The 26,330-nt window shown below is 32.8% G+C and overlaps 4 protein-coding genes and 1 long non-coding RNA gene across 8 annotated transcripts; 3 read left to right on the top strand and 2 right to left on the bottom strand.

Moving 5' to 3' along the window:
- Positions 1 to 2,122: 2,122 nt before the first annotated feature.
- LOC121174800 (uncharacterized) lies at positions 2,123 to 5,040 on the top strand. The gene is made up of 3 exons (XR_005891202.1): positions 2,123 to 3,010; positions 3,849 to 4,265; positions 4,610 to 5,040. It is a non-coding gene; the product is annotated as an uncharacterized lncRNA (long non-coding RNA).
- A 577-nt stretch (positions 5,041 to 5,617) lies between these two features.
- LOC121174797 (uncharacterized) lies at positions 5,618 to 6,486 on the bottom strand. The gene is made up of 2 exons (XM_041015005.1): positions 6,206 to 6,486; positions 5,618 to 6,097 (listed from the first exon to the last, which is right to left on the bottom strand). Exons 1-2 carry the CDS (start codon positions 6,445 to 6,447, stop codon positions 5,941 to 5,943), a joined length of 399 nt encoding a protein of 132 aa, XP_040870939.1. The 5' UTR covers positions 6,448 to 6,486; the 3' UTR covers positions 5,618 to 5,940.
- Positions 6,487 to 11,890: 5,404 nt separating this feature from the next.
- Positions 11,891 to 12,515, top strand: LOC106798674 (uncharacterized). Its single transcript, XM_014775269.3, has 2 exons — positions 11,891 to 12,048; positions 12,180 to 12,515. The coding sequence occupies exons 1-2, from the start codon at positions 11,973 to 11,975 to the stop codon at positions 12,356 to 12,358; spliced, it is 255 nt and encodes an 84-aa protein (XP_014630755.1). The 5' UTR covers positions 11,891 to 11,972; the 3' UTR covers positions 12,359 to 12,515.
- Positions 12,516 to 16,698: 4,183 nt separating this feature from the next.
- LOC100793755 (26S proteasome non-ATPase regulatory subunit 12 homolog A) lies at positions 16,699 to 22,479 on the top strand. 4 transcript variants are annotated; one of them, XM_003523202.4, is made up of 12 exons: positions 16,699 to 16,826; positions 17,066 to 17,260; positions 17,932 to 18,039; positions 18,134 to 18,238; positions 18,353 to 18,409; positions 18,519 to 18,715; positions 20,347 to 20,446; positions 20,529 to 20,641; positions 20,737 to 20,887; positions 21,040 to 21,117; positions 21,582 to 21,830; positions 22,188 to 22,479. In XM_003523202.4, the coding sequence occupies exons 1-11, from the start codon at positions 16,818 to 16,820 to the stop codon at positions 21,798 to 21,800; spliced, it is 1,332 nt and encodes a 443-aa protein (XP_003523250.1). In that variant the 5' UTR covers positions 16,699 to 16,817; the 3' UTR covers positions 21,801 to 21,830; positions 22,188 to 22,479. The 4 variants fall into 4 exon arrangements, with proteins under 4 accessions (XP_003523250.1, XP_040870901.1, XP_006578807.1 ...); XM_006578744.4 differs by lacking the exon at positions 16,699 to 16,826 and adding an exon at positions 16,833 to 16,971; XM_041014967.1 differs by lacking the exon at positions 21,040 to 21,117 and having other exon boundaries at positions 16,765 to 16,826.
- A 2,345-nt stretch (positions 22,480 to 24,824) lies between these two features.
- On the bottom strand, positions 24,825 to 26,330 carry LOC100793215 (ethylene-responsive transcription factor ABR1). Its single transcript, XM_003523201.5, has 2 exons — positions 25,716 to 26,330; positions 24,825 to 25,408 (listed from the first exon to the last, which is right to left on the bottom strand). The coding sequence occupies exons 1-2, from the start codon at positions 26,023 to 26,025 to the stop codon at positions 24,873 to 24,875; spliced, it is 846 nt and encodes a 281-aa protein (XP_003523249.1). The 5' UTR covers positions 26,026 to 26,330; the 3' UTR covers positions 24,825 to 24,872.

Raw genomic sequence — 26,330 nt, 5'->3', positions numbered from 1 at the left:
AATTAATATGTTCAATTTCTTTTAATTGGATTTTCTTCAAAGTTCAAAGCATGTACTTTATGTCACTTGGTAGGTTGTCACTATTTTATGCAATATTAATTAGTTATAACTTTGTATGTCATTGAGCACTAAATTGACAAATAATAAATGAATAATTCTAAATTCTAGCATAATATTTTCTTTCAAATCCACTTATTAAATAGATAACCAAGTGTTAAATATTTTTTTATATATTTCAAACATATTAAATATATTTATTGCTTTTTATTTTATATTTCCTTTAATTATAGGTATGAAGAAGACTAATAAGAAGATATCATAAAATATATAACATTACAAATGTCTCATAAGTCATAATAAATATTATTCAAATACATTTTTGAAATACGTAGGATATTATTGTTTTCCTAAAATTTTGAGCACCAATTTGTTCACCTTTGAGTGTTTAAATTAAAATATTTTAAACATTGAATTAATTACTATATTGATCTTATTTGGATCACTAACCTGATCTTTCCACATGTTTTGAAGTATCAATTTCAGTATATCTAATCAAGGAGATATGTTGTTGAACTAAAGGATTGCAGGTACTGAGTTTTTAATTGTTACTTGTCATAGAGCTTTTTTACCTTGAATATTTTAGGTCTCAACTTTTCAGACGAATGGATTGTTTTTTGGCAATGCTCCTTCAAAAGCAATTATGCAAGTTATTGTTAAGTAATAAATTTAGGTACTTCTTTCAGCAAGAATTTAAACATTGGTTGACCTTATTCTGAAAAATCAGCTCCTTCTAGAATACTCACATCAACTCAGAAAAACATAGAAAAATATGTTAAAATTTTTAGAGGATCCTTATAAAATACCAATATAATCATTATGAACATAATATTAGATTATTAAGAAGAGTTTTACGAATACCTGAATCGATAATGATTGATCAAACAAACGCAGTAAAATCTGAATCCGTAGGTAATCGTGACTTCATGTTTCTTCCTCAGTCGGAGCTTCTTTATCCTTAATAGGACTTTCGTAGCTAACTCTTCAGGTGAAAAGAAGAGAAACTATGTGTGACGACTCGGTGTATTGAGACCATAGCCTTCTTATAGCGTATTAACCTAATAGAATTTTCATTATCCCCTGATGGACCAGCACTAACCTATGTTTACTTAATTTGATCACATAAAATAAAATCCACTAATGATAAATAACTAATATAATTATCTTATAATATTAGTCCACATTAATTATTTAAATAAAAAATTCCAACAAAATATAGTTGGAATATAATTTTTTTTTGTTGAATTAAAGAGAATTAGGTGCCATGTATGGTCATTTGCTGTTAAAATTTTGGCAAATAGTATTAAATATTTAGACTGATCAATGGGGCATATATATCAATATAATTAATTAATATCCAATGCGAGAATTCCTACCACAAGTGATGCTACATGGGAAAGCATTAACAATCATAATCCTCTAGGGTGATATACATAAACTACTGTTTTTTTTTTTTGTAAAACAATATTAATTGGGTTAGGTACTAAATAGCTAACTAGCCGCCTAAACGAGTCAGCAGATGCTGAGAACTGGTTGACTTTAATAAAATTTAGATCTTATCATGGTTGGTGGAGGGATTTTCATTTTCATATTATAAATGGTCAATGAATCTAATATACTATTTAAAAGCTATATAAGAAATATGCATTTGTATGAGTTTGGGTTTTGTACCTCTAATTAATATATTTTGTCTTAATTTTCTGATATAAAAAAAATAATGTGATTGTTTGTCAATGTACTGTTCTCTTTTCTAGTTATTTTAGAGGATAGATATGGAAGTATTTTTGTTTTGTAAGAGTACTTTGAGATGCTCTAGTCCAAAACTACCGTATTATTTAGTTTCTTGGTGATTGCTTAGGTAAAGGGTATATCTCTTTCTTTATTAATTTATTTATTCCTAATCATTCTTTTCCATCAATATTTGTCTTTAATACTTGTCATTAATATAAGTTGATGTTCAACTTATAGGAAATTAAGGGACAATGCAGCCCCACAATTGGATATATCAGCACTCCTTCCCACGTGATTTTTTTCTAGACATAGCATTGTTGGTCGCCTTATTTGAAAATGAACGAACCATCAATTAATGTCGGTTATCTATTGTGGTTCGTTATGTGGTTTCCTCTCTTGTTTAGTCAAGAACTGCGCATGATTAATGGAAATGATATTGTAAAAGGACATAATCAATTAGATAATTAAGAGGGTGCCTACACAGCAGGATGCAGCTCTTCCTAATTTCCTATCCAATTTCTATGCATGTGGTAGGGAAAGTGCCGTGTGCTTGGAAGAAAGTGTTGTTCTGGCTGCCAAGTCTGGGTGAAATGCCCAATATCAGGTTTTGTGCTGAGTGAGAAACTCACTTTTATATGGTCAATTACATAGTGATGGGGATCACACTAACATCTCCAAATTAAATGTAAATTAGCTATATGTGCATAGGCACTTTGTGTCTGTATCATCTCCATATTGTGCATGTATACATATTTGTGTGAAATTTAATTTTCACAATTTCTAATTTTGAAAAGGTGCAAGATTATACTGTGAAGTGAATAAATGGAGAAGAGAAATTTTCACTCACACACAAACCGGAGAGAGAGGAAGAACCTTTATAGTATATATATGTCACTCAACCTTTATAGAGCCATTAACCTTTTATAGGAAAAAATATGAAATAAAATAAGAACTTGAGAACAAACACAAAGTATATTAGGCAGTAACAAAGTCTACATATAGGAACTTCGAGTACTAGTATAGCATGCTCAGCATGCATCAATCAGCATATAAAGTTGAAAAGAGATTCTCAATTTCAGTTTGCAATCGATGCAGTTTTTGCAGTTCAGCTACAATCATGAGCTATAAATGGTGGCGGGCACACATAAAATAGCTGGAGGAAAGTCAGTGAACTTCTCAGGCTGCAAATGTTAAAATCTAATCCATCCATTGCATGTTTCAGGTATATCCATGTAGGAGAAGAGGGAAATAATTAACAATTTCCCTTCCTCCACATCATTTAAGATTTATTTTAGAACTCAAATGTAGATGAATGGTTAATGCTTGGTTCAATAAATTAAATGTTTCTTGAGATACTTCCAACAGCTAATTTTACATAGTAGCAAGTACTAAAATATGATGGAGATATATATAAAGTTTCTTTATATATAATGTGTCTTTATATATACATCAAATGAAAGAAAGAGAAGTTTCATAAGTTGCGTCAGGCTGACGGTATACATATGTAGGGAAAATTGAAATTCACCACATTGTATTCTTGAAAGATATTAGGAAAGTAAACAAGTGATAGCTTCAATTTTCTTTTCATTTTTTTCCTAACGGTATCTTTCTTTACAAGTAATTTTGTTTAAGATATAGTCTGCCGCTGTCACATGAAAACACTGCTTTCACTAAGGTTATGTTTATATAAACGATGCATCCTGGCCAATGGAGAAATAACAATTTTTTAGTCACATTTAATGAATGAAAAAGTGAATAATTGCTTTGGAAAGTCCAAAACGAAATTCCTAATTGATTCCCAAACATACTAAGAATTCAAACCTTTAATTCGTCACTGGGGACTAAAAACCCAATCACCCAGATGATTCTCTTTTCACTATTGTAAATACAGCCTTACAACTCACAAGTCCCTTGTACTTGTACGTACGGAGGGTATTCTAGAAAAGAGGAATTGGAGTCTGCCTCTTCTTTTAGTCCTAAATTAATTCTAGATTATAATATATTTCTTTTGTTTATTATTTTAGTCCGCAACTCTAAATTATTTTATTTCTTTTATTTAGGCACCATATATTTTTGGTTGCAGATTTTGCTGATTCACGAATGACAGAATGCGAAAGTGTTTGGTTACATGAAGGGAATGAAGCCACTCCTGTTCTTAGCTTTGATCCTCTTTTCCAAGCAAAAGGGTGTCATTTTCAGGCAGGACAGAGCAGGAGACATTGATTTGAACCACAATTGTAGCCATTGTTTTTCTTGTCCTTGAAGAGTGAGTGCATTGCACCACATGTCCTCATATCCTATTGGCAACTAGCTAGTTCTCTTTCTGCCTATAAAAAGAGGGTAACTAGAAGATTTTGAAGCAAGATCAAGGTTTCTCAGTAATACCATAAATTCAAGTAAGATGGCTGTGTCACCAAGCAAACGCTTCCTTCTGGTTGCTTTTCTCTTGCTTTGCTTCCTTTCTATTAATGCTACAGGTGAGCTTGCTTGTGTCTTGCCAAATTAGGCTTAAAAGTATTATTTTGTGCTTATAAATTTAACTTTATTGAGGTTAGATTTTTTTAAAATATTTTTGTTAATTTTAATCCTTATAAAAGTTTTGAATTTTTTTTGTCCGATTTAGTGGTAACATAACATATCCCGTTATCATTAACGGGTAACAACAATTATTTTTAAAAAATTGAAATTTATGAATACCAAAATTTTTTAAAAAAAGGAGAAAATTAAAACTACACTAATTAAATCATAAGAGTAAAAACATATTTTACTCTTCAAATTATAATTAGTTTATAATTTATGTGTTCTGTGGTGTTTCTTACAGCCAGAATTTTAAGAGAGACTAAGGGTGAATTAGCTCCAGTTTCGACCGAGAAGAGCCATGAAAATCAATTTATGCCAAACCAAGGAGGGGAACAAGATATTGGTGACTTGGCTACAATGGACTACACTCCTGCAAAAAAGAATCCTCCAATTCATAATTAATTCTTAGCTTTTTTTTATTTTCATTTTTGTTAGAAAAAGCACTGGATGGTGCTTTTTCTGGAATTCTGGACTTCGAAACTAGGAAGTTCCACACGTGCTAGCTGCAGCGCGCATAATCATATATAAATTTAGAAATTTAGTTAGAACTTATATGTAAATAGTTTTTGAGCTAAGCGAATGTTAGGGGGCATATTATTACTGAGAAGAGTTTATAGAATTTGTAGACATATATATGTGCCAGTCACAAAGAAACAGATGAATAATATATATTTATCCCTATCATATATATCCTTTCTCACATCTATTTCTTCCCCAGAATCTCATTATATTTACCTAGCTATATGGAGTACATCTCAAGTAACTGGAGTTAATATTCTTGAAGCATATGTAATTAAAGAAGATATATGATCAGTTGCTATAAACATTTTTGAAAGACTAGCTAGTAGCCACGGTGGAGAATTAATCAACTTGAAGCTTTAATCAATATAAGTTTTTTTGTAGTTCTAATTAACATCTTGGAATGCTTCGAAGCTGTAGAAATGCATGAAGGTAAATGAAATAGTTATATATATACATACACAAATGAGTGGACCAGTCGTCACAGCCATTATATTTAAATTATGCACGATAGTAATACACATGAAGACAATTAGCAATGTCTACAAATGTAACGGTATATTAGTTAAAATATATTTTTTATTCTTATAAATATCAAAATATTTAAAATTCTGTAAAAAAAAATTCTCTGTTTTTTTTCTTGTAAAATCAAAATTATTATTGTCTACATACTTTTTTTGTTCATATCAACCGATATAAAAAATTTCAAAAATCCGCAGATGTTCTCTCTACTCCTTTTTCTATCAGTTTAACCACTCTTCTCCACCCACATAAACGCTAATCACGGTATTCGAAATTCAAAAATTGTGTTACTACAATAGAACAATCAAATTGCATGAATTCAGTAATTAACTATAAACACGATTGAGAGGGAGAAGAAGTTAAGCAACAAGGAAATTTATCAAATAGAAAACGAATAATTGGGGATTTGAACAACAACAACAACAAGCTTTTTCCTCTTTCGATGACGATGTCTCCACCTCCGCCGGCACGCGCCTCCACCACCGGTTTCGATGGCTTCGCGATTCCGGCGAACAACACAGTAACAACTTACTAATTCCGACGAACAAAGGGAAGCAGAATGAGGGTGAGTACTACGTTCTTGAGAAGAAGGATTTGGTCACTGTTTGTGATGAAGTCAGGAACATAAAATAGAGTTGGCAAAGACCTAATTTTGTAATGAGTTAAGTTCCCTTTTTCTTCCATCAATCTGCAAAATCAAGATTTTTCAATGTCATCGAAAAAGAAAATAAGAAGAGAAATTTTATCACAGCAGAGTTTAGCAATTAAAATGATAGATATTTAATTATTTATATACAATAAGGAATTAATGGGTTTTAGAATTTGGGAGAGAGAAAATCTATTGGCACTGCCAAAGGTGTGGTGGCAGCGGCGCAGAGACAAGATGGTGAGGAGATTCTCCACGTCCTCAACGCCCGCTTGCCCGCCGGTCGCATCCACCACGACAGCCAGAGGCTCCACGACCAGACCTCCGCCGCCAGACTCGTTGCTGAGCCGCTTGACTTCTCCGGCATCCACAACTTGACGGAGATTCTCCATGTCGCCACCTCCGACTAAATAACAAATTAATAATAATAAAGTAACTCTAGAGTATAAGAAAACATGAATTAACAATATAATATAAGCAAAAAGAAAAATAATTTTAAGGAAATTTTTTTAAATAGTTTTTTTTTAGGAAGAAAAATGAATTTTTTCTATTCCTATAAAAAGAAAAATGAATTAACATAAATATTATCCTTAGGAAGAAAACTTAGAAAAGAAAGAGAAGAATTTTTTTTTAAAAATACAAATAATTTTTCTATTGGTATATTCACTAATGGATAATTTATTTACATAATTATTAGTTGCATAGGTTTAAATATAATCGAACATCATTGAAATCTTTATTTTATATTAATAAAAAAATATATAATTTTTTTTTATAGGAATAAATTTCAAATATTTTGATATTTATAAAAAAAAATATTTTAATGATATATTTGAAGAATAATTTTATACTCCGTGTATATGGCATTTACATTTGAAGTTTTAATTAGGTTCCCATGATTTCATGCTACTACACCCTAGAAAGTACATTTTGAAGCTATATCAATCATTTACCTAATCATACACACTCGTAGAACAACGCTCAGTGATAGATGTTAAACAGGAGTCAAAGAAGGGAGAAGTATAAACAGTAATCACTCACAAGAAACCACCTCCAGCCAAACTTTTTAATTTGTATGCTTAATTATTGGTAAGAATAAAAATTAATATATATGGATGAAAATTGACGATTTATAGCAAGATGAATTCATGAATATATACTGATTAGCTAACAGGTAATCGACGAAGAATTACTATAAGCCCATAATTCAATATTGTTAAGGAAATAGTAATTAGAGAATATATGAATTGAGGGGAAAAAACATAGCGGTAAAAAAGATTGGTGCATTGGTGAGAACGGAGAAACAAAATTATGGAGCATGCCAAAGATTCCAAACATATCAGTTTATTTCATTATTTCACATCTTATATTATTGAATCATTCCCAGCCAACTGTTCTTTGATGTGTGTTGATAAGAAGGAAAAAAGAACAACTATAAGAATCAAATATATAATACTAAATTCCCTTTGATTCAATTAAGATAAAGTAAACGTAGGTCTATCTATATATATAAACAATAAAAAAATTACAATGCGCAAATAATAGAGTGAATGGATAATGCATGTTAACTAATCAAATCCTATTGGCCATCACAAAACATATTATCTGTCATAATCTTCTTTAAAGTATTGCAGCCATTCTCATGCTCCCTTAACTCGTAAAAACTATGAGTTTACGACTTTATGATGAATAATCTTATTAATTAGCCTTAAAGCCCGAAATTTGATAAATTATAATTGTTCAAATTAACTCACATAATTAAACTCAACTGATGGCCAGATTACATGTCTATTTATTTTAAAGTTGGGTAAAATTGAATTTGATAAAGTTAACCTTAATTTAATGCTGGATTATTTTGCGTAAGCTTTGTTGATTTTCCATAAGTTAGAAGATTCTGACTGTGGTGGAAATCTTGTAATGAGAAGATCATTGACTTGTTATATCTTTACTCTTTATGGATGTGCTATTCGTTGGTAAGCAACACTTTAGCCTATAATTATTTTGTCTACCATAGAAGCAAAGTATGTGTCATAAATATAAGCAAATAAAGATATAAGGTGAGTTGGATGATTAAGGAAGAAGAAAAAAGAAAAAAAGTTATAGCTTTAATTCACTCTACTAACAAAACTAATATTTGTAGATAAAAAAAATTAATAGAAAGAGATAAAGAGGGTAATGTAATTGCAAGATATATCTATACTTTATTTTGATAGTTAAAGTATCTTAAGTTTGACCAAGACTCCAATCTATCATGAAAGATCAAAACACATTGACTTCAAGTTGAATTTCATTTAAGTTATGATTGAAGATAAATTGTTCTTCACAAAGAAGATAACCACAACACACAATCCAGCTAATAGTTGGCTAGGCCTTTTGTCTATGAGAAATTCAAGCATCACTTGGACTTGGTGAATGTTTGCATAGTTTAACACGCTTTGGGGTGAGTTGGCACGTAGGAGATTATTCTTGATTTTTGGTAAATTCAAGTCAAGGTGGAGAATTGTTAAAATGTTTTGAATTTATTTTTAATGGGCCAACTCAAGTCAACATTTTGGAGCTTGAATTTAGAAAGAAAATATTGCCTTATAATTATTGCCAATTATATGAGATTATTACAAATTAAAGGAAGACGAAAGGGTTTTCATAGTATAAAATATAAGACTACTTATTATATAAAAAAAGCAGTAAAATCTCTTCTTCTTTTTTATATAGATAAAAATAGCAAAATTCTCTTAACTATATATAAACATAGATTACAATAACCTACGTAACAAAAAGCAAAAAGTAAGCCAGAATAACAGAAAAATCGATAGCGAAAAAACATTAAGCCTAGGTACTTCCAAATTAATTAACCGCGTGTTTGGAAAAGCGTTTGCAACAAATGCATTCTTTCTTTTCGGTTCAAAACCTCCTGTTGACGGAGAAACTAATATTTTTGCTTTGGAAAATTCACATTATGTCCAATCAAAACGCATACTCAAGCATGCTATGAAAAGAGTATAAATTAACCACTGAAGACAGCTTTCAATCTCAGCTTTATGCATGGCCAATAAATCTACGACAAAGAATAGAATGTTTATTTATATAACTGTTTTTAAATAATTATTTATATAATTAAGAGAAAGATAAGAAAAAGAAGACAAAGAAACATAAAGATAAACATTATGAAATAGAAAGGTAAGGAGATTTAACTTGCTCAACAATGTGTAAATTATTATAAATTCTTTAATGATACTGTTATCGATTCTTATTAAAAAAAAAAGATATGAAATGAAAAAAAATAAAAGAAAATTGTAATAAAATGTTATAAAAAATGTGTATAAACACTTTGTGACTAAAAGGCATCAAAAGAGAATTTGCCATGCTATGCAATATGCACCCATTTGATTTGGAATTCACGATGAAATTTGAGAACATTGAATTAGGGTGTTCATCAGGGATTAATAAGTGAATTTTTAGTATTAGCATTAGTATTAGTATCCTATTTACCTAAAGCATTTGCATGTTTAAATAATAAAATTTTCATATAATTATAAAAAAAAAATGAGGTGACAAAGATGCCAATAAATTAATGCAGCTAACTCGATCAAGATGTATCATCTCAAAATTGATATCACTGGAGAAATTAAACCCCCTATATCACATTGAGTTTGTATAAATGTTGTGGACTTCCACGCCACCAAATCGCATTAATTTGAAATTGAAGAACGAAATTATTCACCAAAGGTCAAGTTCTGGCTTTTGTTTTATTCCGTAATAAGTTAGGCCGAATGAACTAACTGTATGGTGAAACTTGTACATGGCCATAGCGTCGTGGCTAGCTACTTGGTGGCTTATTCTGCTCCATTGTTTGGATCATTACATAGCTTTTATTAGGCCTCAAAATCATGTTTGGTCCATGCGCAATTTGCAAGCGACAAGCCAGGCCTACCAAGTAGATAATCGCTGGACTCGTCCCATGTGATGTATACGAACACTGTCTATTGTCTTACTCTTCCAAAGAAGAAAAACATTGTCCAATGTCTTATCTGAAAGTGATCTTAGTCTCACCAATGTCGCGTTTTTTCCCTCCATTCATTAATGCTTTGCATTTTCCATGATTAATTAATCAAATCTCCTGTTCACGCAATCTAACTCGAGGGGAAGAAAACACACACAACAAACAAAACCACCATTATCTGTGACTAATGACTAAGCAATAGCAGTACGTTAAAGTAAATCAACCTTGGCATCACCCAAGAAATTAATTTGAATGATTGCTACTAGCTCCCCAAATAATGCATGAACTTGAATACTTTATTTGTTAATTAACTTCTTCTACGTACAGGGAAACAAAATTGCATATTTAATGCTTTTTAGTTCTCGTGACTTTATCAAGGGCTAGAATTATTAGCATGAAAATACATACCCCAGTTCTAAATATGTGTGATATTAATCATTTGAATGATACTTAGAATTAATTAATTAATTATAATTTCCACAAGGGCCCTTGCCATAGAGACTGATTGACACACGACAAATATATAAATGTAAATCATTCAATTATTAATCAATAAAAGAGGGGGAAATTGTTGATTAAGAAGGCCACAATGTTGGCAGGTGGAAGCATAACTCTAAGAAATTGTTTCACTAAACTAAAATCTTTTCACATTGTAAATTAAGCGATTGACAAGGTGATGAGGTACGATGCTTGAGAGTGGCAGGGTAAAGAGGTTGCAGGCTTGACAATTATGGCCCCGCATCAATGTTGTAGGCTTGAATGTGTTATCTTGTCTGCATATTCTGGCACACAGATCCAATGGCCCAACTCAAATTTTCATGTAGTTTCTCCTAAACTGTAGCAAGCCATCGGCATGAATCATGAATGTCATTTTCTAGTGGCCTAGAGGTATGTGATCGTTTAAACTATAGATTAGTTATTGAGCGTAACTTCAAAATTCCAAGAACTAGTTCACATACAAGTTAGAGAAATCAAAGACCAGCATCTAGGGTTTGATCATCTATTATTGTTCCAGAATAATACTATTATATATGCAGCAAAATCAAAATATATGCAGCTATGATTTATTCCTTTCACACATCATCCATGCATAGATTATAAGTCGCAATTTGTATTTTCAAAATGTTATAGGATAAATGAGATGAAATCTTATATTAAGAGCGAAGTCCTACATTAAGTAAAAAAAAAATATTAAACATCGTAAAGATAAAATTCATAAAATTAAATCTTAAAAATTAACGTGTGATATGAGATTTATTTAACTCTATCATCACTTTTATACTTTTTTTTACCTTAAAAGCTGAAACTAATGTTTTGGTTTAGTTTGTTTATACTTTTAATTGAATCCGAGACAGAGACAAGAGTCCTATATGGGAGTTTCTGGCATGTGACAGAACACGGGTTGAAAAGATAAAACCCTTAGCTTTTGTTCTAGATATAGGGACAGAAGCTATCACTAACGAATATGCATGGAACAGTTGGGGAACAATATTAATATATAGATGTATAGGAATCAGATGGCCATGAAAAGAAAACCAAGACGGCCCAAAATACACGTATACAGTGTAGTTTGAGTTTCATATGGAAATGATAGATTTCTGTTTTTCTCGTTTAAATCTTTTTCCCCCAAAGCACCCATAGCCATCTATTTCAAGCCAGACACTGATGTGACACCCTCGTAGACCATTAGCTAGGCTCGCTCATCACTCATGTACAAATTAGTAATTACCACTGTTGTCTTTGTATTGGTACCTAATTAATAATCTTAGTGGCATGTGACAGTTAACTAGCATGTCCTGCGTCTATATATAGGAGTGAAATAGCATAGCTTATGCAATATTCAGCTAAAGAGCGAATTAAGAAATTATAGAGCACAAAACAACACAAGTCTAATTGTTTTTTTTTTTTCTTTCTAAGATGGCTTCTTCACAAAACAAGCGCATTCTATTTGTGGCTTTCGTCATCCTCTGCCTCTTCTCCTCCCCAACTATAGGTACTTCTTAATTATTGCTCAAATAGATCAGAACATTGGGTTCAAAATTAAATATTCCTATGTTTTAATACCCCGTTTCTCGCAAAGTTTTATTAATATGTTCTTTTTGCAATTTTTGTATATATATGCAGCTGCACGAACATTGAAAGAAAAAAGTAACCTAACTAGCGGGGATGTCAACACAGTTCAACATAATAAGGAAGCGATTGCTAAGGTATTTAAGCCCAAAGATGAGGATGTTAACGTTGGTGGTGATGTGTTTTCCATGGATTACACTCCAGCTTCGAGGAAACCACCGATTCACAATTAAATAGTTCGCAATTTTTGGTAAAAGAAAGTAGATAGTTTAGAAAAATTGTACTAATATTCAAGAATTAATAATTTGTGCTTTTTTTGTACAAAGGTTCCTAGATCTAGAACATAAATTAAGGTAATAAAGTATATCAGTTCTTTTGGCTGCAATGAAACTCTCGGTCTCAAGTCTCAACTACGTGATTGAAAGATCTTCAGTTTGTTCTATATTTCTTTATGTTAAAGATCACTAAAAAGTTAAAACAACAAAAAAATAAAGGTAATGTTTATGAAGAATTAACTACATAGAATATTTATTGCTAAATTTTTGTCCATGAAAACACCAATGACCAAACCCTCATGAAAACTAAATAATCATTAACTCGTCTACAGACATTGCATGTGTACAGTGTACTGCATAAGATAGTAATTGCAACTTTATTAATTTTATCTTTTGTCCATATGTCATCTTTCTTTGCTGGCCGGGAACAATTGTTACATATCAATTATGAAAAACAAAATCCCTTCGTGATATATCAATAACCTTCATATATACCCGACTAAGATTTTTAACCATGATAAACTTAGATAGCTAGTTTTGAATATGAATAAACTAAAACGTATCCCTGAAGAAGACAAGAAGTTTATATGGATACAAGAATATAAAATTCTGCTTAAACATATCTTAATTTGGGTTTTTGGCCTAATTCAACTTTCAACAACATGAAGACTTGATATCAGGAAAAGAAAATGAAATATAGATGTAATGTTTGAAACTATATATATATATATATATATATATATATATATATATATATATATATATATATATATATAGGTGGTTTCCTCGAAGGCATTCAAAAGTTTAATCTTCCAAATCCACATGCTCTATTAATCTTCCATTGATTACAGCAATAACAAATGCATTCACAAGTTTAAATTTTTAATTAAATGTTAAATGTTATAAAGGGTGCTAAAAATCATTCTTTTATTGTATAAGTATATCTTGGCACATACATGACTAATGTATAAGCAACAATTAATTCATCTTTTTTGACTGGAACAGTTAAATCATCTTTGTATATTGTTTTGATGTCCTTTCTAGATTCAATTATATATTTTAATATATAAGCTGGAAGTTTGTTTCAACTTAGCAATCCTGTTCGCCATGCGCTTTATACTGTATTAATTATTTATTGAGTCCTATATGTTGTTGCTTAGCAATAGGTTCATGTCTGCATGTGTATTGGTTTTTCTTCCTCGATCTTTCCTCTTTTTTTCCCCTTAGACCATGCCTTCATGTTTTCCACTACACCAAATTAGGCCCCTTCATGTTAATATACTATTCGATAAAAGTTTCTCATGAATAGTATATTAACACTAATTTTGAAATCTCTTAGAAATTAGTGTGTATAAGCATGGAATTTAATTGTGGAAGTTGAGATCCCTGCCGCATAATATTAAAAAAAATTCAGATTAACATATCCAAGTATAAATCATCTGAGTTATTCATGAATTATTTGAATTTAGTTTATTAAATATTTGATCAAACTTTTTAATTTAACTATCAAATTATCGAGGTTGAAATTGGACTCAATCATGTAAATAAGTAAAATCCATACTTTGTTGGCTTGAAATTCATAATTCATTACTGGTATACCCGTGTCATGTAAAGAGTTATTTATATATTTAATTGGTGAGCTGTAACTTTGCTTTTTGTTATTTTATATTTATCACTTACCTATTTCTAATTTTAAGAGTTCAAATTTTAAATTAATTATGGATTATCCTTCTTAAATAAAATTTCTTTATCTCGGTCATCAAAATTGTATCCTTTACCCTTATGTCATCTTTATTAATAGAAAATCATATACTTTATTTTTTTTACTAATAAAGATATTTGTCAAATATAAAATTATCAAAAAAGAATTTTAAAAAAACTATTGAATAGGAAAATTTGGTAAAGGAAAAAAAAATCAATAAGTTAAAAGAGTTCAACATTCAAATTCCATTTATATAAGTACTCAATTTGCTGAACTTGGTCACATCCCTGTGAATAAAGCCTATATCTATCTCAAAGTAGTAATATAGTGAGAAAATAAGTTATAAAATAAAAACAATGATAATTGTTAAAACTATACGGATAATTGAGCAAAGCATAAAATCATAATATTTTTTAGAAAATTAATTATGTAAATTCGTTTAAGAAAAATCAACGGGACATTTTTTTTTAATTCTGTAAGTTTCATGTTGGACTTTTAAGGGTCAGCATATGTCATAGTATGTGACAGATTCCGGGGCATGTTAGCTATACAATACAAGCACTCGTCCACTACTGTGTGTTTAAGCACCTTATAGTTGAGTCTGGAATCCATACAACCTGAACAAAGAAAGTGGTAGATGTAACACTAAGGCATGCATAGTATTTACATGGTAACAATATGCTATGTAATACTACTCTTTCTGAATATATTTTTTATTAGTTAAAATTAATTGAAACTCACCATATGATAAGATCTTATTTCTTATTTAAGAGTCTCGTATAATTTCATAATTTTCAATGAATTTTAATTAAATAAAAAATGTTAAAAATAATGGATTAAAAGAGATATTAATATACCCATAGAAATAAGATCGTATTTCTTATCTAATGCATTGTGAGAACAATTCTACGTATAAAGAAGCATCGCTAGCAATATAACTCCAATACCGAAAACCATATATCCTTTTGCTAATGTAAATTTCATATTCAATTTGCAACACAAAATTTTGATGCTTTCTGCTGCAACTACTGCAGTTTAGATGTCCAATTTTTTTAAGGTATTGTTATTGACTAGCTAGCGTTTTGGAACAACATTCCTGTGTCCTGGTATCATTATTTGCAGGTGGTTGAATGCCATACGACAAATTCGTTGGATCATCGAACTGTCTTTCTGAGCTAGTGACTCAGATCAGATAATGCCCTGAACTTCCTGAACCCATAAAGGTAAACTTCCCCAAAACAACACTGATCTGGTTTTTAGTTTTCTTTTTCTTTTTATCTCATAGAAAAGCAACTTTGCCTCTGCACAAAACATCTTCCTCTGTAACAGGATGCACTAAAATCTGAAACATAAAAGTCAAAGGATGCATTGAACCATAGCGCATGCATCAATGTATCCCAAGAAAATAATGCCAACCTTGTGAATGAATTGCATTGTATGTGTGTTTGACTGAATGCTTTATGAAACAAGGAACCACAATGTCATCTGTCTGCATTTCAGTAGAGAAATGAAATCCATCATCATCTGAATGCACCTGTTCTGCTGTTCCATAAATGTCACTCAATTTCAATATTCCTCTCTCTATTATAGATTAATAGATTATGATGGTTTGGCAGAGAACTTCTTCTGTCCCATTGTTGCTTTAATGTCCGGTTTTGTCCTCTCCCACCCTAGTTATTATGAATGGTATGATATCCAAAATCAATGGTAAATGTCCCTATAGCACCATCATCATGACAAAAAATTGGTATATGAAATTAAAAAGCATATTTGTATGCTATTCTATCATTACTAATGTTCTCTTCGAGAAGTTCTGCAGACTTCAAATACTAGTCAAGTACATTTCCAACCCATTTAGGTCATAGGGATTCCTCAAAGGGGGAGGGACAAGGTGCTAACAGAAAATTGAGGCATTAAGGTATTGAGAAATGAAAATTTAATCAGTCAAAGATTGGAATATTTCTCCTAAGTCGTTCATATGGACTCTTTTCAACTGAATTCACAAAATTTGCAAGCAAATAATCATCAAACATTTCAGTATTCTTGAGAAAAAATGAGAAATGCTGAAACCTGGAACTCACAGTTCACCCAAATTCCCATTTGAAAGGAAAAACGCCTCAAAGCAATGTGCAATGTCCTTTGTTCATTCAATTAAGATGCATTTGAACAAATGAGGGACAAGAACCCAATTTTATCTTTAATTAAAATCTAAGCAAATCATCAAGAACTTGTAGTATTCCAAACTAATGTAATTCCTGGGTTCACATTTACCGTGAGGCAAGTGCTTGTGCAGACAAATTAGTCTCAAACCCTCTTCACCTGGCAGTGACTTGCGAGAAATCCAGATGAATCTGACAGCAAATATGTAATTGTATTCTATTGGTTTTGGGTGTTGTTTCGTGACTCATATTCATGGCACATGCCTCCAGTGCACAAGGATGGTCAATGTTGCTGGTGATGGGTTTGGTTGCCAAATGATATTTTTGGGAGAAAAAAATAAAAAGGGAGGTACACTTAATAAATTTGGTGGTATATTTGTCATACTATAGATAGGAATTGGGCCAAAAACCCCAATGACAAGAACAGGCCTAGCAGGGTGTGAAATAGTTAGGCCCATGAAAATATTTCATTGCTATATGGTTTCTTTCCAATAGAGTACTACAGAAGTTCCTCTCTTCTCCCCTCCTGCACGCAAAGTAGCAAACTTCCCTGGTTATGGCTATGGTACGCCCCCGCTTTTCTGTACAGAATTTCCCAAATGTTACTCACACTCCAGATCGCAACACTTCTTTATATGCTTCCACTGTTACTACTGAATGTGATTTTGTGTTTCTACTTTTATTTGTACCTGCCAATGAAGCAGCTCGGCGTAGGTTTAAAAAATAAAAATTGAAGGAAAAATAGAATGATTGAATTTGGATTTTGAGTGATGGACGGAGTTGACGATTCTTCTGGATTTTCAGGAGAACGCCGGGAATTTAGAAGCGGCCATAGAACAATTGCTGAATGCGGAGAAGCAAGCGAGGCTCGCCGGCGACGTCGCCGCCACCAGAAACGCCGTCACTGAAATTTTACGGATGTGCTTCGAAGCGCGTGCCTGGAAAACCCTCAATGACCAGATTGTTCTCTTGTCCAAACGCCGTGGCCAGCTTAAGCAGGTAATGGCTCTTTGTTTTTAATGCGGAACAATGACCTATCTAGTTTTGCTTATCTTATTTTGATAAAATGTGTGGGTGTATTTTGTGTTAGGTTAGTTAGGGCTTTAGTAGCTGTTGCCATGATTTTTTATTTTTTATTTTTTGCTTTAAAATTGGTTATCGTCTAGTCTACTTCAGAATCTATAGTGTTTTGTTACTCGCTATGTATTGGGTCTTGAGTGTTGACCAATGTCTATGGAAATTTTGTTCCAAATATCAATATGCCTTGTAGATTCATATTAGAAAGTTACAGTAGACATTCTCTAGAACATGTGTCTTTCACCACTTATAATTTCATTTCATATGGTTTGTTTGGAAAATGAATGCTTGACTGGCATGCTGGAACACAAGAGTATTAGTTCCCTTACCTTTAGAGGTTGGTTCGGTAGGTTAAAAGAAGTTTGGTTCAGTTTGCAATGCAGTGTTGCTAATAAAATTGATCTGGTACTTGTTCTATGCACACTGTTTTACTTTTACCCCTATTAGCTATAAACTGATGCAAGAATTTTTCACCTTTGCATTTGACAGGTTAAAATCTAACTGCTTAGAGTTAAGATTTTATCTATTTGTCTTGCAATTGGTACAAGAAACATGATATGATCCTTCATCATAAGCCTATTCTTTGTACACAGGCTGTGACAGCAATGGTCCAGCAGGCTATGCAATATATTGATGAGACACCAGATCTTGAAACTCGTATAGAACTCATCAAAATCTTGAACAGTGTATCTGCAGGAAAGGTGAGCATATGATGTTTTCACTCTTCATTCCTTTTTATTATCCTCCAATGTAGTCTATCGATGCATGTTTAATATATGTTGTATCATTTGCTAGATATACGTTGAGATTGAGAGAGCTCGGTTGATCAAGAAACTTGCAAAAATCAAGGAAGAACAAGGACTTATAGCTGAAGCTGCTGATTTGATGCAAGAAATTGCGGTCAGTGTGAATTTTAAACGTGTGATGGATTTTATTATGCACCTTTGGTTTTTGTATGTCACTAGTTAGTGAAATTAGCTGTTTGTTGACTTACATGATTGATTTCCTTAACAGGTGGAAACTTTTGGTGCCATGGCTAAAACTGAGAAAATCGCATTCATTCTTGAACAAGTACTAGGCATTCTACTTTTTCCTTAAGTTATGACATTAATTATTGGCCACTAATTTCATGTTACAATTTAGTTGCTGATTTGAAAATCTCTTTCATTTAATTGTGCAGGTTCGTTTGTGTCTAGACCGCCAGGATTATGTTCGTGCACAAATACTCTCAAGAAAGATTAGTACGAGAGTGTTTGATGCTGATGTTTCAAAGGAAAAGAAAAAGCCTAAAGAAGGTGATAATGTTGTTGAAGAAGCTCCTGTTGATATACCATCTCTACCGGAGTTGAAGCGAATCTACTATGAACTAATGATTCGGTAACCAATTCCCTACTTGTTATCTTGTTTTGCTTGTTCAATCTGCTTCCTGGCAGGGGTGTTAAAATGTGGATGTTGTTCTGTTACAAACAGTTATCCGTAGAAGTGAATAGCCCCACTGCTGCAATTGAAACCCAATAAACCCACTAGTTTGTGCACTTTAAAGACCAACTTACTTTAGAAGAACTTTTCCATCTTGCTTGCTCATTTTTTCAGTTTTGCTTCCACATAATATTTGGAATAAGTGGTTTTGATCTTTCTTTATCAATCTTTTTAACTAGATCTAGGGAACTTAATTCATTGGTTGATCTGGGGAATGGGGATCTGGATACTCTATTATAGATAAAAAAAAACGAATTGGAATCTCCGGCTTTCATTGCTTTTGCCAAAGTGTTTATTTCTTTGTTGTACTTGGTTTGATGGTCTAGAAATGAAAGGAATTTGCTGAAGCATTGAAGAGTGCCTCTTTCTAGATATACAACTGTGGAGGGTACAGAATATATTTAAAGCTCTTCACTTTCTGTGGGACACTAAATGTTTGGACCAGTTTTGAGGCTTCTCTTTTCCTTGACATTATGTTTGTTTGAGTGTAAACAGAGAGGAAGGAAATGAAGAGGAAGATAGAATGGAAATACCAAATTTCCACAATTTGTTTGAGAGCAGAAATAAAAAAAGAAGGAATTTTTTGTGGCTCCCACGTATAAAATCATCTCCCATCAAATGAGCAATGTTATCAATGGTGGATGGCGGAAGGCCGAAATTCTGCCATATAAATGTGCCATTGCAACTTATGGCGCTTCCATGGCAGGCCTCCCTTCACAAATTGCCTATGGTGGTTGACAAGAAAAACGCCATGCCATGCCATGGTGGCGCCATGGCCACTATTTAACAACGCTGAACGAGCCATAAAAGTCTAACTAACCGAGTGGGATAAGGCTTTGTTGTTGTTGTTGTGTTTCTTTTTAACCAATCAATTTGCATTTTTTTATGGGGTATAGTGGTAGTGTTCTTATCAAAAGCATATCCCACTTTTGACCATCTTTAAACCAACTTAGCAACCATAGTGTTTGTCATGTTAACTGTCAGTCCTAACAGTCCTGTTATGATGTAAACTGTGTCTTTCACTTGGAATTGTATGAAAGATGATCAAAATGTCATGAATTAATTGACCTTAGAAATATTAGGAATGATTTTTGAAGTCAACAGACATGCTGGTTATACTTCTCCTTACCTTACAAACGTAAAGATGCCTTTTTTACTCTTGATTTTTGTTTTGAGAATGACTATCACTCTATAAATATGTTATGCTGTGATCTCTGAAGTTGAGATCCTTTTTCAAAACTCCATTATCAAATTTTCATTTAGTGAGTGTCATCAAATGACTTTTATTTTGTGTCATTATCCAAATTGATACTCTGTTCAATTCTTGTAAACAAGATACCCAGTACCCACAGGCCACAGCTTTTTGAATTTGGTGCTATTCTTCAAAATCAATTTCAGTAACCTGCTATTTATGAATGTTGTTTGATTTGCCTTGGTGCTGCATTCTTTTGATGCCTACTTCCTGATGATGTTTGTGTGCTGATCCTAATTTTTTGTTGTCTTATGATGGTTTCTCTTTATCCTTGAAGGTATTATTCCCATAAAAATGATTATCTTGAAATTTGCCGATGCTACAAGGCAATATATGAGATTCCATCTGTCAAAGAAAATCCTGCCGAGTGGATTCCAGTAGGCTTTCCCCACTCTTTATTTTGTTTATCTGTTGTCAGATTGTGTTTCTTTTTTCTCTGAATATTTTCTTTTCATGTAGATCCTGAGGAAAATATGTTGGTATTTGGTTCTATCACCGCATGATCCAATGCAGTCAAGCCTTCTCAATTCTACCTTGGAGGATAAGAATCTGTCTGAGATTCCAAACTTTAAGTACGTCTTCCTAATCTTGAAGTTGCGTGTCTTGTTAGATGTTTTAGTTATGCTTTCCTTCTCATTTGATGCCCCTGTTATTTATCATGCCATAGGTTACTGTTGAAACAGTTGGTCACTATGGAGGTTATCCAGTGGACAACTCTTTGGGATTCATACAAGGATGAATTTGAGAATGAGAGTAACTTAGGAAAGAATTTGGGTGAAAAAGCAGCTGAAGATCTGAGGGAAAGAGTAATTGAACATGTAATTCCCTTACATTGTTATATTTCTTTTGCCCCCTTCCTCCCTCCAATTTGCTTGGGAGGTATTTTGTGGATATGACTTATTTTTCAGTTTTCACAATTCTTGATTTAGGATGTGAGCATTAATGTGGTGTATTCTTGTTACCTTATCAGAATATTATTGTTATATCAAAATACTATGGAAAGATTACTTTGAAGAGACTTGCGGAGCTTTTGTGTCTCAGTGTTCAGGTTTGTAATGCTAGTTATGAGTATGTGTTGAAAGTTTTTCTGTAGTAAATAGTAATTGTTTTTAATGTGTTTTGGCAAGCCTCTAGTGTTTCAGATAAATAGCCTGGTTCTCTCACAATAACCAGTGGGAAAGAAGAGTGCCTGGTTTGATAGTTCCGTGTTATATCTGCTTTATTCAGGAATGAACCTACATATAAGCTTTTCAGGGCAACTGCCTCAACAAAGTTTTTTTTTCCCTTAATATTTTTTATAAATCCCCGTATGTTGTCTGCGCAGATTTCATTTATGTTTTGCCCCACAGCTTAAAATTTCTCGATCTTTGGTGGTTTTAGTTCATTTGCCATCTCAAACTGGTTATTTTGCTGGTTCTTAATGAGCTGCATATGAAAATAGATGTTGCAAAGTGTTCAAATGTTTGTCTTTTAATTTGAAGATCCTAACTAATTCTCCTTGTAAAATTTCAGAAAGCTGAGAAGCATCTTTCAGATATGGTTGTGTCTAAGGCATTGGTGGCGAAGATTGATAGACCCATGGGAATAGTTTGTTTCCAAAGAGCTAAGGATAGCAATGACGTTCTTAACTCATGGGCAGCAAACTTGGAGAGGCTGCTTGATCTTGTGGAGAAGAGCTGCCATCAAATACACAAGGAAACCATGGTGCATAAAGCTGCCTTGAAGGTTTAAGAAGCTCCATATCACTGTTAAAAGTTACAGGTACAGCTTGTCCTTTTCATCTTAAATTTTCTTATGAATTATTTTTGAAGAGGGAGGGCGAGCCCTGGTGCAGCGGTAAAGTTGTGCCTTGGTGACTTGTTGGTCATGGGTTCGAATCCGGAAACAGCCTCTTTGCATATGTAAGGGTAAGACTGCGTACAATATCCCTCCCCCATACCTTTGCATAGCGAAGAGCCTCTGGGCAATGGGGTACGAAGTTTTTTTTTATTTTTGAAGAGGGAATCGCCGACGAGAAGTAAATTTTGTAATATGTGGAAGTATCATGATGATGATAATGGTTCATTTCTGAACTTTTCCTTTATGCCCGATCTTAATGCTTCTATCTGGTAACTGCAGGTGAACCCCAATATAGATGTGATTTTGGACTGAAGGTGCCGTAAAAGGATGTTAATTTGAATTATTGCTGATTAGATTGGTGAGGTATTGGATTAAAAGACGATGCTTTCTTTTTCCATTTTAGATACTGTCAATGATGCAATTAGGGTAGAGATGGTATATGCTTTTTAGCGTTGTATACTAATGGTGAATACCTTACCTGTTACCACCGACTTATGACAGGATCCTAAACGGTCTTGTTTGTAGCTCAGTGGGAAGAAATCGAGTGCTCTGATATTCTTTGTCTGATTAATTTTTCCGTATTTATTGGGCTCATTATTCCAGTGTCTTGTGCATTTCGGATGCGGGTGTCTTTTCATTCTCCCCCATTACGTTTTGCAAGCTGCATTTTCTGCTTTTGATTACAAAAATTCGGAGTTTCTTTGGACTATGTTTGGATTGGTGGTGGTAAAGGATGGAGCAGAGAGAGATAAGTGAAAGTGGGGAAGTTGTTCTATTATTTGGTTCCTAAAACATAGGAATGAAACATAATGGAAAAGGATGAATACGATCTATTTTAGGGTGCATTTGATGGAATAAAGTTATTATATTATAAAATGACAATTTTATCCTTGCAAATTTAACCTAATTATCAGCTTTTTAAGTATAATATATTTAAATTTAAAATAAGGATGATAAAGGAATTAAAAAGTTATCACACATTTGTTCCATCATTTTTCTGAACTATGGAATGATGTTCCATTATAAAAATATTTAAACAACGGATTGTCATATTTATTCATTCCATTCTAATCTATCCAATTTCATTTATTTTGATTCATTTCATTCTGTTTTCTATCACTAAACTAAACATATGGAGGAGCATGAGCTTTTTCTTTACTCTGATTGGGACTTGGCTCCCGGCTTTGGACTAATGGGAATGGGGTGATTCGTGCGACGAGTACTGCTGGAGTACAAGATTATAATGAAATTTTATCTTAAAAGCAAATCAAATGTCATTATGGAAAATAACTTAAAAAGGTCAAAATATGACTACGCAATTACTCTTCATAAACGCAAGTGCCATTTTTTCAAATAATATTTAAACTTCTTAATAAACGATTGAGTCAATGGTCTTGTATAAAAGTTATTATTGCTTGAACGACTGTGTTACTTGCACAACATTAACATTGTTTTCGGGTTTTTACACGCCACTGAGATCTTACGTGTGAAGATCAAAAGAAAGCGCTTTAAAATGTTTTTTTTTTCGCATTTCGTTGCTCAGACGCAAGGAAGAATTATAATGTAAGGCTCTGCGAACCTTAGTCCACACTTCATTTGTTTTCTTATGTTTTATAATGATCCTCTCGTGTGTGTACATATGTTAGTATTCTCTTTGTGAATCTTTTGCGAACGAATTGTTGCTTACGTAGTCGAGCAACATTGAATATATCCGCATGGTAGTCAATTTTAGGTTCGTTGCAGTCAAATTCTTGGGTTGCTCCTTTAAATTTTAGTTTATGGTACCTTGTTTACCTTAACTTAAATGAGTGTTTAAAGGAGGCATTTGGACTTCACCTGGAGGTTTGAATGAAGACTAGAAGTTCAACAAGATGCAATTCAATATAATAATAATGCGCCGAATGAATGTTTGAATTTCAAGTTGTGATAAGGACTTTTTTGGATAATAAAAAGGAAGAAAAGAATTTGTGAGAGGAAGATGTTTACCTTCCTAGTAAGAAATTCAAAACAAAACATTAAACCGTTCGGTGGAACAAATTGTCAAAGGCATTTTTCTCTGGCCACGTTACTAACATGCAATGTCAGAAAAGAGTGTTAAAATTACAAGAGCTATAGAACGAACGTGGACTTGGCCATTGGTTATGATTGTAAATTATAATTTACTTGATTTTAGTAAGATTCCAAGTGTGTTTTAGTTCTTAACCTCATAAAAACTTCACCTTGTATTTGGCATATTTAAAACGTCATTTGCTTAATTCCTTTTTAAGAAAGACATCATTCACTATAATCTTTAGTTTTAGTGGAAAAATTGAAAAAGAACTTAAATAAATGACGATTTGCAAAATCACAAATTAAAATAAAAAAATTGATATAATTAAGAATTAATTTATAATTTCAAATTTAGCGTAGGGATTCGTTAATGCATATTATTCCTAGTGGTAAAATAAAGTAAACTTTTCTTATAATCCAGTGGAGAGAAAAAAATCTATCATTATGAATTGGTTCAACTTTACTTTAAGTCTTGGTTAAACAAATTTTTTTCAAGAAGCATATATGATAAGGACGAAATAAAATGAATCAAAGAAGGTTTGAGAACTTCCTTATTTAGGTTTTGAAGTTAAGGTAAATAAATTGAATTTATTTTCTTTTCTAGTGCCAGGGTAAATACTAAATAGATTTTGGATTATGAAGGTTTTAAATCATAAACATCATTTTAGAATTTTGTTAGTGAAGTTGGACTTCTGTTTAACTATATATCGAGTAAATTTTATAATTCTTTTTAAGAAATAAAGATTTTTATGATGAATTGCAATTCACAAATGGATTGGCATTCTCGTCATGCAATTACCAATAACAGAGGAATAATTATTATTATTATTATTAATTAGTGTTTGAAAAAAATGGAGAGATACGATAAAAGACGGGAAAATATAGACTCAATAAAAACAAAGAAACAAAAAAGGATCATGGGGAGGAAGAAGAGCTATGACCAGAGGCCGACCATGGGGGCAACTGGGCAGAATACAAGGAAGAAAGTGAAGTGATGTTCTGAGGAGGAGAAGTTAGAGAAGAGGAGGTTGCTGGTGGCAGCGGCAAAGAAGATTGAAGATGATGAGAAGCCATGGTATTAGAAGTCAGAAACATCCTATGATCATAAAGGTTGGTACCCGAGAGTTGAAATGGGTCTGTTGATGTGGAAACAGTGAATTGAGGTTGTCGGAGAGTGACATTCTCGGGGAAGTTGAGTTTGGCCTTGCTGCCCCTAAAACGAAGGGCAGCTTCATCGTAGGCTCTAGCTGCTGCCTCTGCCGTCTCAAATGTTCCTAACCATACTCTTGCTGCTTTGAATGGGTCTCTTATCTCCGCTGCCCATTTTCCCCACGGCCTCTGCCTCACCCCTCTATATTTTCTCCTTCCCTCCTCCTTCTTTACATTCTCTGTTCCTCTTGTTCTGTATTCGTACACAGCATTTCCCATTCCACTCTTTGAACATTCTGCACCTGTGTTTATACATTCAATTAAATCCCATAGGTATATCTTGTTTTCTTATTCTATTTATCAATATACAATTAAAGAAAGCATTTTTTATTAGTATATATATAATATATAATATAATCCAAGGTATTAGACTGCAATCTTGAAGGTTCAACTTTTCTATTCTATATTACAATATATAATTAAAGAAAACATTTATTTATTAGTATTTACTAATTCCTAATATGTTTCAAACATGGACTGCTTAATAATCATGGGAGAAAACGAAAGAAAAATACTGTATGATTGTAAAGAATTGAATATGGTGCTTACTTGTTGGCATAGCAGGGAATGATGAAGGTGGATGTGAGAAGGATGGTGTATATGTATCATGTTGTCTACTTCTCTTGAGAGAAGAGGTGGCAACAACATAAGTAGATGAAAAGGGTGTTGTAGAAGGCATGTTTGGTTTAACAGTAACAGCATCATCATCATGAGGTTGATGATGAAGAACTGAAGAAGAATCACCGGTTGGAACCTCTCCGGAGACAACGTGGGTCAAAGCTGAGACCATGGCAGACATCTCCCTCTCCCTATTGATACCCGGAAACAGCCTTGACAATAATGCAGGGTTGTTCATCATCCCTTCATGGAATAATATATTGTCAACCTCGTTTCCCTTCTTCTCTTTAGGATTTGCCACCTTTAACAAACACGTGTAAACGCAATCAAAAAGCTTGTTTTAGTTAGCTACTAGATCGAATCCCTCGTTTCTGATTGATGCATGCAAAAGCAAAAATACTACCCCTTCAATCTAAACAACCCCATATGTGAGTTGTTTCATATATATAAGGAACGATGGAAATGGAAAGGTTCAAAATGTTTGCAGGCGCCGCCATATAGTAAGATCGAGTCAGTCGGTGGTGATTTATTTGAACAGCTCTCGCA

This window comes from Glycine max, chromosome 4 (assembly GCF_000004515.6).
Source record: "Glycine max cultivar Williams 82 chromosome 4, Glycine_max_v4.0, whole genome shotgun sequence".
NCBI classification, from domain to species: Eukaryota; Viridiplantae; Streptophyta; class Magnoliopsida; order Fabales; family Fabaceae; genus Glycine; species Glycine max.
This window is presented reverse-complemented; position numbering and strand designations above follow the sequence as displayed.

What these genes read in the sequence shown, in the direction of transcription:
- LOC106798674 (XM_014775269.3), top strand. Translation starts at nt 11,973, where the DNA reads ATGGCTTCTTCACAAAACAAGCGCATTCTATTTGTGGCTTTCGTCATC. An exon ending in CTTCTCCTCCCCAACTATAG is followed by an intron (nt 12,049 to 12,179) that starts GTACTTCTTAAT and finishes ATATATATGCAG; the next exon opens with CTGCACGAACATTGAAAGAA.
- LOC100793215 (XM_003523201.5), bottom strand. Translation starts at nt 26,025, where the DNA reads ATGATGAACAACCCTGCATTATTGTCAAGGCTGTTTCCGGGTATCAAT. An exon ending in ATTCCCTGCTATGCCAACAA is followed by an intron (nt 25,409 to 25,715) that starts GTAAGCACCATA and finishes GTATAAACACAG; the next exon opens with GTGCAGAATGTTCAAAGAGT.
- LOC121174797 (XM_041015005.1), bottom strand. Translation starts at nt 6,447, where the DNA reads ATGGAGAATCTCCGTCAAGTTGTGGATGCCGGAGAAGTCAAGCGGCTC. An exon ending in AAACCCATTAATTCCTTATT is followed by an intron (nt 6,098 to 6,205) that starts GTATATAAATAA and finishes TTGATTTTGCAG; the next exon opens with ATTGATGGAAGAAAAAGGGA.
- LOC100793755 (XM_006578744.4), top strand. Translation starts at nt 16,861, where the DNA reads ATGTTACTCACACTCCAGATCGCAACACTTCTTTATATGCTTCCACTG. An exon ending in ATTTGATGCAAGAAATTGCG is followed by an intron (nt 18,239 to 18,352) that starts GTCAGTGTGAAT and finishes TTTCCTTAACAG; the next exon opens with GTGGAAACTTTTGGTGCCAT. An exon ending in TTTTGTGTCTCAGTGTTCAG is followed by an intron (nt 21,118 to 21,581) that starts GTTTGTAATGCT and finishes GTAAAATTTCAG; the next exon opens with AAAGCTGAGAAGCATCTTTC.